The 15,608-nt window shown below is 41.8% G+C and overlaps 1 protein-coding gene across 2 annotated transcripts; it reads right to left on the bottom strand.

The window, feature by feature from the left end:
- Positions 1–1,193: 1,193 nt before the first annotated feature.
- On the bottom strand, positions 1,194–15,526 carry LOC113616462 (RNA polymerase-associated protein LEO1-like). 2 transcript variants are annotated; one of them, XM_027099785.1, is made up of 10 exons: positions 13,797–15,526; positions 10,006–10,103; positions 9,228–9,373; positions 8,384–8,468; positions 7,218–7,312; positions 6,503–6,637; positions 5,873–6,008; positions 4,406–4,547; positions 3,403–3,500; positions 1,194–2,330 (listed from the first exon to the last, which is right to left on the bottom strand). In XM_027099785.1, the coding sequence occupies exons 2-10, from the start codon at positions 10,087–10,089 to the stop codon at positions 2,268–2,270; spliced, it is 984 nt and encodes a 327-aa protein (XP_026955586.1). In that variant the 5' UTR covers positions 10,090–10,103; positions 13,797–15,526; the 3' UTR covers positions 1,194–2,267. The 2 variants fall into 2 exon arrangements, with proteins under 2 accessions (XP_026955586.1, XP_026955587.1); XM_027099786.1 differs by lacking the exons at positions 3,403–3,500; positions 13,797–15,526 and having other exon boundaries at positions 1,197–2,330; positions 10,006–11,428.
- Between the last annotated feature and the right edge of the window lie 82 nt (positions 15,527–15,608).

The raw sequence follows: 15,608 nt of genomic DNA, 5'->3' as shown, positions 1-15,608 counted from the left end.
GACAAAATAGGCAAGAATATAAAATGGGAAAAAGATGGTCTCTTCAACAAGTGGTTCTGGGAAAGTTGGACAGCTGCATGTAAATCAATGAAGTTAAAACACACCCTCACACCATGCACAAAAATAAACTCAAAATGGCTTAAAGACTTAAACATAAGATATGACACCATAAAACTCCTAGAAGAGAACACAGGCAAAACATTCTCTGACAAAAATCATACCAATGTTTTCTTAGATCAGTCTCCCAGGGCAACAGAAATTAAAAACAAAAATAGACAAATGGGACCTAGTCAAACTTAAAGCTTTTGCACAGAAAAGGAAACCATAAACAAAACAAAAAAGCCTACGGGCTGGGAGAAAATGTTTGCAAATGATGTGACCAACAAGGGCTTAATTTCCAAAATATACAAACAGCTCATACAACTCAACAACAACAACAAAAAAACACAACCCAATCGAAAAGTGGGCAGAAGACCTAAATAGACATTTCTCCAAAGAAGACATACAGATGGCCAATAGGCACATGAAAAGATGCTCAAGATCACTAATTATTAGAGAAATGCAGGTCAAAACTACAGTAAGGTACCACATCACACCAGTCAGAATGGCCATCATTAAAAAGTCTACAAAGAGCAAAGGCTGGAAAGGGTGTGGAGAAAAGGGAACCCTCCTACACTGTTGGTGGGAATGTAAACTGGTGCAGCCACTATGGAAAACAGTATGGAGTTTCCTCAAAAAACTAAAAATAGAGTTGATGTACGATCCAGCAATCTCACTCCTGGGCATATACCCAGATGAAACTAATTCGAAAAGATACATGCACCCCTATGTTCATAGCAGCACTATTCACAATAGCCAAGACATGGAAAAACCTAAATGAATGAATGGATAAAGAAGATATACAATGGAATATTAGCCATCAGGAAGAATGAAATAATGCCATTTGCAGCTCAACAGACTTGAGGTTGCCAAGGGGTTTGGAGGGATAGGAAAGGGAAGGAATGGGAGTTTGGGATTAGCAGAGGCAAACTATTATATATAGGATGGATAAAAAACAAGATCCTACTGTATAGCACAGGGAATTATATTCAATATCCTGTGACAAACCATAACGGAAAAAAATGTGAAAAAGTATATATACACATATGTATAAGTGAGTCACTTTGCTGTACAGAAGAAATTAACACAACATTGTATATCAACTTTACTTCAATAAAATTAAAAAAAAAGAAGAATAGCCGACTTTATGATTGAACTGTGCTAGTACTTCTCAGCATTCTGGATGAGTCTCTAAATGGCCTTTCTGGAGCGGGTGCTAATTATGTCTGTGTTTACTGCACAACTATGAAATTATACTTTAAAAATATAAAAGGGAGGGAAATATAATATATATCCAGGTTTTCTGCGTGGTAAGATGATGGGCCATTTCCTTTCCTTTGACCATTTCTATTTAACAAAAGACTTCTAAAAAAACGTATCTAATTAGTATTCAACTCTCAGAGGTAGAGGAATATAAACATTAAATCATGAAGAATTTACATGGTCAAGTCCAAATCCCATCAAGTTGAGCAAACTGACTTCAGAGAAGTTGAATAACTTCCCCAAGATAATATCATTGGCTTGTTCATTCAATAAACACTTTTTATGCATCTATTATGTTCCAGCTATTGCACCAGTCACAAAGCTAGAAGTCAAATCTAGTGTTTTGTTTCCCACTGCTCTTTTTTCTCTAAACCTTTTGGTGACCATTTCTCTCAGATATTTTGGGTGTCTTTCTCCATAAGGTCACTAATGTATCTGTTCAGCAGTGTGACTGCTGTGCAAATAAGTTCCCGACTCTTGTCTCAAAAATGTTTTTGTTTTTGTTTTTAACTTAAGAAAAAGCTTTGGACAGAGGTCTTAAGTTCTAACTCAGCTTCCATGTCTGTAAAATGAGAATAACAGCAGCTGCCCTTTGAGTTGTTCTGAGGATTAGAACTGGTAAGGCCCATGCAGCACTTGGCAAAGCACCGAGTCTCCAGCGAGCCCTCCCGTGCTGTACCTGCTCGGACAAGGAAACCCAAGACCCAGAGCAAACAGTTACCAAAATAAACTTCTCATTTGGGAAGAATGTATTTTCTAAAGTCACAGACTTGCTTCTGAACATTTTTTAACCACAACTAGGATTATGCAAAAGCAACTCAATTCCCCCCTTCAATCAAAACAAGTCATTTCATCATTGTTTAAAAACAAACAGTTGAAAACCATACTTACAGCAAGCACGCGTTTCACACTTCAGTCATCCTCTTCTTCTTCGCTGCCTGCTTTCCTCTTTCTGGAGGGTTCACCTCCTGAACAGATATGAGAGAGAAGGTGTAAAATTTAATACTGAACGTTTCTGGAAATTTTGTCTTAAGTAGTTCTGAGCTGATGGGGGAGCTAGCCCTTCATGTTAGAACCCTACCCACCAGCGGTGACCTTGTCCACAAACACTGTCTCTACAGGTCAGACAAGGGGAGCCCAGGCTTCCCTGGGCAGCAGTCAGGGCTCAGGGACACCTCACTCTATCCTGACGGGGATTCTGCTCATTATTACTTGAAATATATACCTCTGCTTCCTCAGTACTTCACTTTCTCTATCTAAAATTCAGTATTTTAAAGCCTGTCAATTTTTTTAAAAGGACTGCTTGTGTTTTATGTGCTTTTTCAGTATGCTTTCCAAGTTTTAAATATATTTTTTTCACATGAAAAATTAGTGCTTCCATTACACAGTAAGGCCGATTTCTTTTTTTTTTTTTTTTTTTTTTAGTAAGGCCGATTTCTATTACTGAGATGTTTCCTCTGATCTATAACTCCAAACCCATAGCGGAGCATGTTAAGTGTTCAGAAAACACTGGATGAATGAATATGGCACAATGGCAACAACATAGTGATTTGCTTGTGTAATTAAGACTTACATTTTCTTTGCACTTGTGCTCTTATAAGTGGAAAAGGAAATAATTAAAGGAAAATAATTTTAACAACATGGAAACGAACTAACCCTCCACTATTATCATACCCATGATGAAGGCGAGAGGCCCCTTGCTCTACTGTACTCAGCTACTTCTAATTCTCTGGTCGAGTCCTGGTGTCTCAGCCATGTGTCTTTTCTCACAGGTCTCTCCATCCTCTGGCATGTCCACCCTAACGCTCTTCCTTCAGCAACCAGCAAGACGGCACCTGCTCTGGGCAGTCTCCCACCGTGCACAGGTGTCAGGCCCTCCTCTGGGCCACGTCTAGGCTTATTACTGCATTCATCTCACTGAGTTACAGGGAGGTGTGTAGACATCTGTCTGTGCTCTAGGGCTGTGAGCTCCTCTTCATTCCAGGAGTTGACTTGTGGCTACAGGGCAAACCCCTTCAGACTGAATAAATTTGGTTTTACCCCATCACTGGTGAGCTTCTTTGCTCTCAGCGACCTTTGAGCCTTATCTTCATCTGGTCCCTCATCACTCTCTGAAGAATAGATTCTGGCCCTCTCCTCTGAAAGCAAAGGGACTTTAGATATGGGATTGACCTTCAAAGATGAAGACCCATTTATTCCTGAATTTTTCTACTCTTGAATATTGCTACTTCCCACCATATATTTCCCTTGAGGAGCCAACAATTTTTTAAAGTTTTCATAAAGAAGTATGTACAGCTTTCAAACATGCTTAAATGACTTAGATTGGAGAGGTTTTTCCTTCAGAGAGATTGTCTGATCATTTTTAAATACCCGAGGGGCTTCGTGCACACATTTTTTAAAAAATTTATTTTATTTATTTCTTATTTTTGGCTGCATTGGGTCTTCGCAGCTGCACACAGGCTTTCTCTAGTTGTGGTGAGCAAGGGCTACTCTTCGGTGTGGTGCACAGGCTTCTCATTGCGGTCGCTTCTCTTGTTGTGGAGCATGGGCTCTAGGCACACGGGCTTCACTAGTTGTGACATGCGGGCTCAGTAGTTGTGGTTCCCAAGCTCTAAAGCGCAGGCTCAGTAGTTGTGGCACACGAGCTTAGTTGCTCCGCAGCGTGTGGGATCTTCCCAGACCAGGGCTCAAACCTGTGTCCCCTGCATTGGCAGGCAGATTCTTAACCACTGCGCCACCAGGGAAGCCCCACATATTTTAAAACTACAAAGTTTAAACACTGGGTCCCTATACAAGCAGGAGAACTGCCTGTTACACATTTTCCTCCATAAGGACAAAATTATTTAATTGATTTTCTTATTATGGGGGTGCCTTATTTTCCCAGCTAAGCTTTTGTGTGGCAAAGTGGTCCTAGGGAAAACAAAATAAAAGGCCTTGGTACTGTTGTCCTAAGTGAATAACAGCAAGACAGTAAGAGCCCACCAGAGCACAATCGCTCCCACGGCCCTGAGATGGTGAAGCGTGACCTCCTCTCCCTACTCACCTCGGCCATGGTTCTTGCTGGCTTCTCCCTCCTCACCACTGCTGGGGCCCTGGTAGGGGGCACTCGGCCCCCGCTGGTTCTGCTTTTCCCACAGATGGATGGTCTCCTGGTGAGTAGACGCCCTCAAACGTTCTTCTTCTTTCTGTAAAGAAGCAAATAAATTACTGAACTTTAAAACAAAAAATGAACTCACTTAGTGCCCCCTTGAAACTACTTTACTGTAAAGAACACGTAAATGCCTCGCCCAGGATAACACCAGTTCCTATGTCCTCAGGGTACAGTTCTCTCCACTTTACACCTCTGTTACCACACATGGTCATCATCTTGTTCGTTCGAAGGCGTGAAGAAAACACAGGGTGAAGAGGCAAAGGCCCCCTCCCTCACACCAACCACCCCATCAGAACTGGCACCGGCACAGCCTTGGGAGATGCAGCGTCCCCTGTGCTGCCAGGCAGAGCCCAGAGTGTGGCGACCAGCCTGAGGAACCTCGTTCATGTCCAGTGGACGCCTGAGGGAGGCGGGTTCTCTTCACCCTGAGACAGACACCTGACTTGCCCAGGCTCCACCGAACTACCATGGTGCTCATATATTCCAGTCTGGGGTCCTCAACCCAGAGAGCTCCCCACAGCTCCTGATGGCAGGATGGGGAGGTTCTGGTGGGGAGGGTCCCTGAGCCCCAAAGCAGAGCCTTCATTCCCTTCCATCTGCCTGGCTTCTACACACTGGGGTTCACTAGGCAGAGCCAGTGTCAACTGAGTCAGAATGTCCTCATGACCTTCCCACATCACCTCCTATCCGGTTAACACAGTTTAATGATGTACATCAAGGGTTATATTTTTACATAAAGATTTTTTTAAATTAATTAATTTATTTTTGACTACATTGGGTCCTTGTTGCTGCACGTGGGCTTTCTCTAGTTGCAGCGAGCAGGGGCTGCTCCTCGTTGCGGTGTACAGGCTTCTCATTGCGGTGGCTTCTCTTCTTGCACAGCATGGGCTCTAGGTGCATGGGCTTCAGTAGTTGTGGCTCGTGGGCTCTAGAGCGCAGGCTCAGTAGTTGTGGCCCACGGGCTTAGTTGCTCCGCGGTATGTGGGATCTCCCCGGACCAGGGGTCGAACCCGTGTCCGCTGCACTGGCAGGCGGATTCTTTTTTTTTTTTTTGGCAGGCGGATTCTTAACCACTGTGCCACCAGGGAAGCCCGGGTTATATTTTTAAATTACTAGTTTCCCTCTGAAATCTCATAGATTGGAGAGAGAACACCCGAGGGTCCGGATTGCTGTATCTCACCATCAGCCATTGACTATGACAATTACTGTGGTTAACCACATGCTTAGAAGGTTAAGCAGGCTCCCTGACAACCACAAGAAATAAAACAGCTGTGACAATAAGAAATGATGAATTAACATTCTGGAAAGCACAGTTCTTAATACCCCAAACAATCCCAGGATAAACCTCAGCCAACATACCTGAACCATCTCTGTGCGCTGGCATTCAGGGTCACGACCAGCCATCGGTAAGATTCTAATCTTCTGTGTCCTTGAGCATCTGTTAGCAAGTAGCAGGGTCATCTTTCTAAGTGTGGCACAGTCTGTAGCGTGAGGTCTGCAGGAAACAGAAGAAAACGTCTCACTGTTTACAAAGAATATTTGGAGGCAATCATACCAACAGCAAACACAGTTGCGGACACACCAGCCCCTGCGGCAGCCCTTTCCTCTGGCGCATGCGCACACCAAGAGCATGCTCGCGATCGGCAGGCTTCCCAGGTAAACGTCCCTGAAGGGAAGGGACACGCTGACCAGCAGAGCAGCACAGACAGTCCAGGCTCTTACCAGGTGCGTCAATCAATGTGAGTTAATAACCGGTCTTCTGGTTTGTAGGGCGGGCTCATGTTGGTTTCCATAGCGTGAACTGGCTCCCTGAGGGACAGCAACTTGTTGCAAAGGTGAAAAATAGCATGGGAACCAAACCATGGGCCTTGGTGAGCTGCACCTCAAAATCAGGTCAATCAGGACTGAGGCAGGCTTTGTGCACAGCCAACCTCTCTGCCCTGTTGCTCTTTAACTGCCAAGTAGCCGTGGGTCACTATGAATAGTTACCTGAAGGTGAGTTTGGACTTAAAGATGGCTTGTCCCTGCAGACCAGTGTCTTCCCTAATGAACAGCTGGTTGTGATTGCCCTGCATCGGGGCCTTGTCAACATCAAACACCTCATTGCCTAAATGCAGGGACAGGCTGGAAATAAGAAATAGTTCAGTTATTAGCGTGGATATTTAACAAATCCTACAGCTTCCATTCTACCCTGTTAGCTGTTCTTAAAATGCTGTGGAACTGCAGCATCCTGTCCCCATAATGAATTCATAAGAAAAACAAAGAAAAGATACTGGAAACAACTAACCTAACCTTTCAAAGTAAAAGGTGGTAAAATCCATCTTCCTTTCAACTTCAAATATAATTGTTTTTATCATTTTCCCACTCTCTACCATTTCATTAGTAAAATAGAAACCATTTTTTCAAACATACCAATTTATAATGTCCAATTATCACAAATGGGCACTAAGATTAGGCTTTCATCTCAATAAGGTAGATACTGTGAATTTGATCACATCTTGGGTCTATGACTAGAGTATCCAAGTGCTGCACTGTGATCTTAACCTTATTTATTTCTCCCAGGTTTCCCAGGTAATGCCAGAGGCCTAGATCTTGTTGATTCTTTAATGAAAGATGATCCTAAAATACGGTCCTACGCAGAAAACTTCATTCATCCCAGGCCTCCCTCTGGGCATTTCCATACTCTTCAGGCATTTATGCTCACCTTCCATCGGACCACTTGACTATCCGAGCATTGCTTTCTTTAATTTCATTTCCTTCTTTGTCCCGGCGTATCCTCCATCGTATAGTATTTTCTATCTGTTTCAAAACACAAAGGCATTAGAAAACCAGTGTTACTACCTGCGTGCTCTTTTTTCCTCAAGTGACCTATAATCATGTGCCAAGAGTTCATAGATGGTAAGAGAATAAGCTCACCACAAAATAGCTGATTAGGCAACATGGAAACCTTCCTGCTACAGATACCTAGAGATATTGGTTGAACTCAACAGACATTTTGTTTTAATCTTCTCTGAGCTCCAGTTCATGGCAGTGGAAGCAAAAACTTCGGGGCCATATGAGGTAGGCGGTTACAACTGAGATCTCTGTCTATTGCAGCCCAACTTGAAGGCTATGAACCCAGAGAAAGAAGGACTAAAAAAGGACCCATTCGCCTAGTAAGATAGGGAAGCTCTGAGTATTAATTTTAAAAAGAATATACAATTAAGTAATAAACAACAGATTAAAACCTGAAACTTTTGCTTTACCCTACCCTTATGGTGGGGAACTCCAAATTACAAAAGTAGCATAAAAATGGATCCTGCCACGGCTACCACTGCGGCCTCTGGCAGAAGCTTATTCAAAACCCGGTTAAAGGCAACGCCATCCCTGTGAGAGCAATGGTAGGGTTTTGCCATCCAGGCCTTCTTGAGGGGGACCACCTAATGACAAGGCCTATTTTCTGTGCATAACCTGAATTTCCATAAAGAGTCTGAGATACTCTTATTGTGGGAAGCTGCTTGGATCTATCCACAATAAAATGTGGAGGCAGTTCGGTGTACCTAGCTACATTATTATTTATCCTGAAGGAAATAGCTAACAATTTTCAAGAATTTTTATCTTTACTTCTGTCGAAAAATTACAACCGCAAAAGAAAGGTTAAAAAAGTGACAATTCTACAAGGATTTTTTAAAAAGGATATATACCTTCTCCTCTAAAAATATTCTGAAAAGATATTTAATTCCTTGTTCTAAGCAGTTATTTGTTGATTGTTTATGACAATAAACATAAAGATCATTTTATAAGCTGGTCTCAAATTGTTACCCCTGTGTTTTACTTTATAAAAGGAAAAACTCAAAAAAAACCCCACAGGAATAAAGTGTGAAATGGTACCTTTAATTTTAACCTGGTTCTATCTTCTTCATCAAGCACTTCCTCATCTTCAAATTCATCTTCATAATACTGAGGATCAAAAGGCCTAAAAGTTGTTTTTTAATGTAGTATTAGCCATCTTTAGTATTGAATATAATTAATGTATAAAATAATCTTTACAACATGCACTAATATGTTAAAAAAATCACAGTAGACAAATAACTTCATGTAAAACTTCAAAAAGTATGCAAATTACTGTACTTCCTTGAAATTTGATTTTAAAACATATTACCTGAAATAAAATCCAAATGTGACTAATAGTTCGAAGTTTTTAAATTATATTTTTGTTCGGTGACGTATGTCCTCTAAAGTATAGGTGACACATGATCTATCTCTTCATATTTTTTAAGAAAAGTGTCATGTTTAATTGCATAAGAGCTTGCAATAGTGCACCATCGTGAATAATACCCATCAACACTATTTTGTTGTCTAAAATTGTGGTCGTTTCTAGATTCACAAAGGCTTTTGCACTGAACATTTGTGATTTCTCTAGAAAACTTTCTCACTCTCATTTTCCAATTTTTCAGCTTTATGATAGTGAAAAATACCTTCATCAGCTATGTCTGCTCATTTATAAGAAAGTGCCAAAGTGCTAGAAGAATTATTAGCATTAAAACTTTCTCACACCAGTAATTCATCATTTTCTACCACAGCACATTCTAAGTTTATTTTTTCAGAGTTACATGAGAAATCTCCCACCTCTGTGATTAGCCAACTCATTATAAATAAGAAAAACATTTACATTCCACATGTTTTTACTCAATATCTTGGGGGGGAAAAAAAAACCTTTAATCAGTCCTCTTACTTGGGTTCTATGCTGAGAAATTTGGGTAGTTTAACAAAGTACAATTCATTTCCTAAATCATAGTTGATGCTGGGAATTTCTACTTCTATTTTGGTTTCAGAAATTGGCTCTTCCTCCTGCTGGTCCTGAGGCACTCCACGTCCATCCTAAGAAGAGAATCAGAATGTGAGAGCCTGAGTTGACATTGGAAATGCTCTAGCTCTCCTTCTGCACTAGGCAGATGCAGGTGTGACCAGAAGTAAACTTGGACACCCCTTCAGAGGTAAAGCAGTTGGCAACCCCTCCAGGCCTCTCCTTAAAATTTCATCCTCTCCCCACCCCCCCAAAAAAACCACCATGCAAAACAAGACCTGTTAGCCTCTGCATTACCAGAAAAAATGTTGACATATCTAGCTTGCATAAGATATTTAGCAACAGATGTGTGAAATTATGCAACCCCTCAATGCTAAGTAAGTATTAAAATCAGAGAAGAATGTCAAATAGTACACACTTCTTGGCACATGTGTAAATAAGAAAAACTTTTAAATAAAAGGTTTTCAAATTATGCATCCTCACAGTCTAGCCCCTAAAGTTTGGCATCAAATTCATTCTGAGCAATTCCTTCTATTCCCTTTAATATCCAGAAATTCCCAACATAGCTAAGAAAGTCACCCATTCATCAGATGTTTCAGACTGCTATTCATTATCCATGTCCCCTCCCTACATGACCCATCAGCCTCTGAAACTTTTTTCTTAACTTTGAACAATGGGCTCAGTTGAGATTTGTTATTGTACTTACAGTAACAGGCTGTCCTGAAATGGGTGGCTGATTGTCCCTGTCACTCTCTGAAGAAATGTCATCTATGTCTCCAAACAGATCCATGGTCCCACTATAATCTTCAATGTTGGGGGAAAAATGCACAGTATTAATTTCTCTCACTGAAGTTCTTCACACAGTTCTTAGCCCATCACTTCAACATATTCCCAAGATTCATAAACCAAACCTCCACTAAACCATGATCAGACTGGCTCCCTGAGCCTGGCCCTCAGAAGCCTCACAAGAGTGTCTACAGGGAAGGGAAACAGCAAAGTTAGCTGGTGGAAGGCCAAGCTGCTGTGATAGCCAGCTTTCAAGATGGATCCCAGGGATCCCTGCCTCTGGTATTCTTGCCCTTGTGTGATCCTCTCCCACAGGTATCACGGTTGGTCTATGTGATCAATAGAATACAGGCTCACTTCCAAGGCTCTGCATGACATTGTGGCTTTTTTGCCTTGCTCTTTCTCCCTTGGGTCACTTGCTCTGGAGGAAGCCAGCTGCTGTGATGTGAAGACACTCAAACTGCTGTGGAGAGGCTCATGCAGTGACAAACTGAGGTCTCCTGCCAAGAGCCATGGGAGTGAACCATCTTGGAAACAGATCCTTCAGCCCCAGGCAGGCCTTTAAATAACACAGTCTCAACCAACATCTTGATTGCAGCCTTGTGGGAGACCCTGAGCCAGTGCTAAACCACTCCTGACCCTTAGAAACGGTGAGATATAGTAAATGTTTGTTGTTTTAAGCTGGCGCTCTCAATGAATGTAGTTAGGGAAGGTGGGGGATGGTATGCAAGTCACACAAAATATGTCTACTCTGACACTCCTATCTCCCTGTCTTTGAATTCCCTCTGCACAAAGCCAGGGAAGCTTTGGTATCTCAACTTCATTAAATGAAGGCCACCACTGAGTTTTTTTGGTGAACCAGTCAAGTATAGAGCCATGTCCAGCTATATGTCCTAACACATCAAATCCAGAATATATCGATATAAGTGCACCCGTATCAGTAAATTTGGCCCAAGGTAGTTAGTGTTTGTCCTTCATCTCACATTCTTAGAATCCACGTCCACACACATTCCCCAGGCTTTTGCTCATATTTAATAGCAAAATCTTGCAATTCTTTTGGTGTGTAAGTTATTTCTTCTTCAGTCAGAGTTTGTGCTTTCTTTGCCAGAGTATGATGAGATCCTAGTGATGGGTCTGCTGGTAAAAAGTAGGTCAGACAGCACTCAGCTGGGTGATTCTTGAGGGGAATGCAGACTGCCCCAAGTGATGTTACTACAGCATTTTCAAGCAAGAAGACTAGTTTCACAACCTACTGAATGGGAGAAAATGTTTGCAAACGATAGGACCGATAAGGGGTTAATATCCAAAATATATAAACAGCTCATACAACTCAGTATCAAAAAATCAAAAAACTTGATTTAAAAATGGGCAGAAGACATGAATAGACATTTTTCCAAAGAAGACATACACATGGCCGACAGGCACACGAAGACGCTCAACATCACTAATCATTCATGGAAATGCAAATCAAAACCACAGTGAGCTATCACCTCACACCTGTCAGAACAGCTACCATCAAAAAGTCTACAAGGGCTTCCCTGGTGGCGCAGTGGTCGACAGTCCGCCTGCCAATGCAGGGGACACGGGTTTGTGCCCCAGCCTGGGAAGATCCCACATGCCGCGGAGTGGCTAGGCCCGTGAGCCATGGCCGCTGAGCCTGCGCGTCCGGAGCCTGTGCTCTGCAATGGGAAAACAAAAAAAAGGGACAGGCCCCACACAAAAAAAAAAAAAAAAAAAAAAAAAAAAAAGTCTACAAATAGCAAATGTTGGGGAGAATATGGAGAAAAGGGAACCCTTGTATGCTGTTGGTGGGAATGTAAATTGGTGCAGCCACTACGGAAAATAGTATGGAGGTTCCTCAAAAAACTAAAAATAGAACTACCATATGATCCAGTAATTTCATTCCTGGGTATATATCTGAAACAAAAACCCTAATTCAAAGAGATATGTGCATGCCAATGTTCACAGCAGCAATATCTACAATAGCCAAGATATGGAAGCAACCTGTCCATCGTCAGATGAACAGATAAAGAAGGTGTGGTATGTATACAATGAAATACTACTCAGCCATAAAAAAGAAAGAAATTCTGCCATTTGCAACAACATGGATGGACCTACACGGTATTATGCTTAGTGAAATAAGTCAGAGAAAGACAAATACTGTATGTTATCACTTATATGTGGAATCTGAAAAATAAAACAAACCAGTGAATATAGCAAAACAAACAGACTCACAGATGTAGAGAACAAACTAGTGGCTACCAGTGGGGAGAGGGAAGGGGGAAGGGACAAAATAGAGGAAGGAGATTAAGAGGCACAAAGTACTATGGATAAAATAAATAAGCTACAAGGATATACTGTACAGCACAGGGACTATAGCCAATATTTTATAACTTTAAATGGAATATAATTTATAAAAATATTTGAATTACTATTTTGTACACCTGAAATATAATATTGTAAATCAACTATATGTCAATTTAAAAAAACCTGTTTCCTCAGATATAGGAAGGCAGACTGCTTCTCACAGGCAAGGCAGGCTCAGAGGGACTAGAAAATTTGTTTTTCAGCTTTATCTGAGTCTAAACAGAAATCCCCATTCCTAGTTTCTTTCTCAATCAATACCCTTTCACATGAGAGACTTGAAGAGGCTGTGAATTCAGTTGATGTTGTAGTTCTGCAACCACACAATTACATGCGTTTGATTTTCAGCTACCTCAGCCCTCTGACTACAAGATATGAGATTCCTTTAGGGCTGTCACAAGTGCTCCCTGGTTCTCTGACCATGACTTGAGCAGAATGTTTGAAGACCTAAGCTTCTGTGAAGTCATAAAGAGAAAGACAAATACCACATCCCTTATATGTGGACTCTAAAATACAACACAAAGGAACCTATCTACAAGACGGAAACAGACTCACAGACATAGAGGACAGACTTGTGGTTGCCAAGGGGGAAGAGGTGTGGGGGGAGAAGGAATGGGAGTTTGGGATTAGTGGATGCAAACTATTATATAGAGAACAGATAAACGACAAGGCCCTCCTGTATAGCATAGGGAACAATATTCAGTATCCTGTGACAAACCCTAATGGAAAAGAATATGAAAAAGAATATATATGTATAACTGAATCACTTCGCTGTACAGCAGAAATTAACACAACATTGTAAATCAACTCTACTTCAATAAAGTTTAAAAACAAACCAAAACTAACCTAAGCTTGTCGACTTTCTGTAAGTGCTCCAGGGCACTCAGAAGCATCCAACCCACACCACAGTCCTTAGTCATCAGGACCGCCTAACAAGTGTAGCAGCCGCTTGAGCCCTCAATCACAGGGGATAATCTGGTTCATCATGATGCCAAGGCACCACCAGCATCCTGTTTCCCATTGGTGAGGAGCTCAGACCCAAACCAATCTACACATCTCATCTTTGAGGATTTGCTTCCTGGACTACCCAGTCAGGTCCAAGTTGGGCAACAGAAAACATACCAGTTGTCTACACAGATAGATCTTAGTATTTTTTAAAAATTGTAATTAGGTTTAAAGTTGTTGATTTGGTTACAAAAAGTACAAAGAGGACTCCCTAAGGGATCACAGAATTAGCAAATTCAGAGAGCAACTTCCACCCCTAGAGATGAGGGAACAAAGGGGAAAGTTACAATTATTATTAAACTTACAAACTTACAGACAGGGCCCCTTGGAGCTGAAACATACCTGAGGAAGGGAAGTGTCCTGCTGGTACTGATGTCTCTCGGGAGTACAATGAAGCTGCCTCTTCAAGTCTTGGTAAACTGCAAACCGGACTGAGCTGCTGTGGGAAGAAACTACTGCTGCTGCTGAGCCCCCTCAGAAAGAATGGAGGTCAACAGGAAGCCCCCAGAAAAGTTCCATAAACAAACAGGAAGGAGGAATCTTTTCTTTGTTATTCAGGCTCCCAGTTCCCTCTGGCGCCCCCTAACAGGGGGCAGCTGGCAAAGCTGAAATGTGCTTGCAGAGCCTTGGCTCTGCATAGCCAAGCTCTGTAGAGAAGGGCAGGTTTGGAGACAAGAGACAAGAGCTCAATCACTGTCACATATGTGTCTGCTAGTGAAAAAACAATGTTGCCTTGTAAAGGACAGAGTCAAAATGAAGGCTCTCAAGAGCCAGGCATCGGAGTTTCAACTTGATAAACCAAGAAACAGCAAGGGACTGAAGGTTTCTGAGTTTAGGAGAGTGACACAGTGGTGAGTTAGGACCTTATTCTCTTTCAATGTCACTTCTCTCTAACCAGGCTTCAGAAGAGCCTCCCACAAGCCACCCCTCCTAGATTGTATTAACAGGCCTAGTCCGTTCATAAGGGAAAGATTAGGCTGTGTAGAAGAGCACTGCAGAAAAGACAAATAGATATCTTAAATATGGATTTCAAATATATCTGCTAATTCTTTGCCATTTCTACCATCGAGAGGAGTCAAACTTCCCTCCCTTTGAATATGAGCTCACATCAGTGACTCACTTCTATTGAACAGAATGTGGTGGATTTTGAAAAAAGATAATACAGCTCTCTTGGGGTGCTCGCCATTAGAACCCAGCCACCATGCTGTGCGAAAGCAGGGCTACAACTAGGACGCAACATGTGAGATACTCACTTTGGTGAAAAATATAAGTGGTGCCAGAATCTTAGTGATCAAGGTAAATAATATTGCAATACATTTTAAACTCCATGCAAAACACTCCCATAAACAAAACATCAAAATTTCAAATAAAGAGACAATCTATCCAGTTTTGTACTTGTGCCACTCTTCTCACTTGGCTTACCCTAATCCCAGCCCTGTCAGATCATCTTTATTTAAATTTTTGACATTTTATTCATCATATTTTTACATTAATTTTAATTTTTTTAAATGTTGTATTACGGTATTATTAAACTTGATTGCTGTAGTGGGCTGAATAGGGACACTTCAAAATTCATATCTACCCAGAACTTCAGAATGTGACTTTATTTGGCAATAGGATCTTTGCAGATGTAATTAGTTAAGATGAGGTCACACTGGATTAGGGTTAACCCTAAACCCATTGATGGGTGTCCTGAAAGGAGAGTGGGATCTGGAGACACAGAGCAGAGACACAGAGAGACACAGAGCAGACACACAGGGGAACAAGCCATGTGAAGACAGAGGCAGAGATTGGAGTTATGCTGCTACGAGCCAAGGATTAGTGGGATCCTCCAGAAGCTAGGACAATGCAGGGAAGGATTCTTCCCTTTAGAGGGAGCACAGCTCTGCCGACACCTTTATCTAGGATTTATAGGCTTCAGAACTGTGAGAGAATGTGTTTCTGTGGTATTAAGTCACCCAATTTGTGGTACTGTGCTACAGCAGACCTAGCAAATGAATACAATTACGGAGGCTTTTTTGCGCCCCTTTTAAAACTCTGCACCCCAGAAGAATCCCTCACTCGCTTCACCTGGCCCTTGCAAGGCTTCTCTGTGGGGCCTGGGAGGAATTCACTAAAACCTAAGAATTAGTGTAAGGCATTAACAAAATCAGC

This window comes from Aethalodelphis obliquidens, unplaced genomic scaffold (genome assembly GCF_003676395.1).
Source record: "Aethalodelphis obliquidens isolate GAN/ISIS:26980383/991018 unplaced genomic scaffold, ASM367639v1 scaffold142, whole genome shotgun sequence".
Taxonomy (NCBI): domain Eukaryota; kingdom Metazoa; phylum Chordata; class Mammalia; order Artiodactyla; family Delphinidae; genus Aethalodelphis; species Aethalodelphis obliquidens.
Note: the sequence above shows the minus strand (reverse complement) of the source record. Positions and strands in the feature narration are given on the sequence as shown.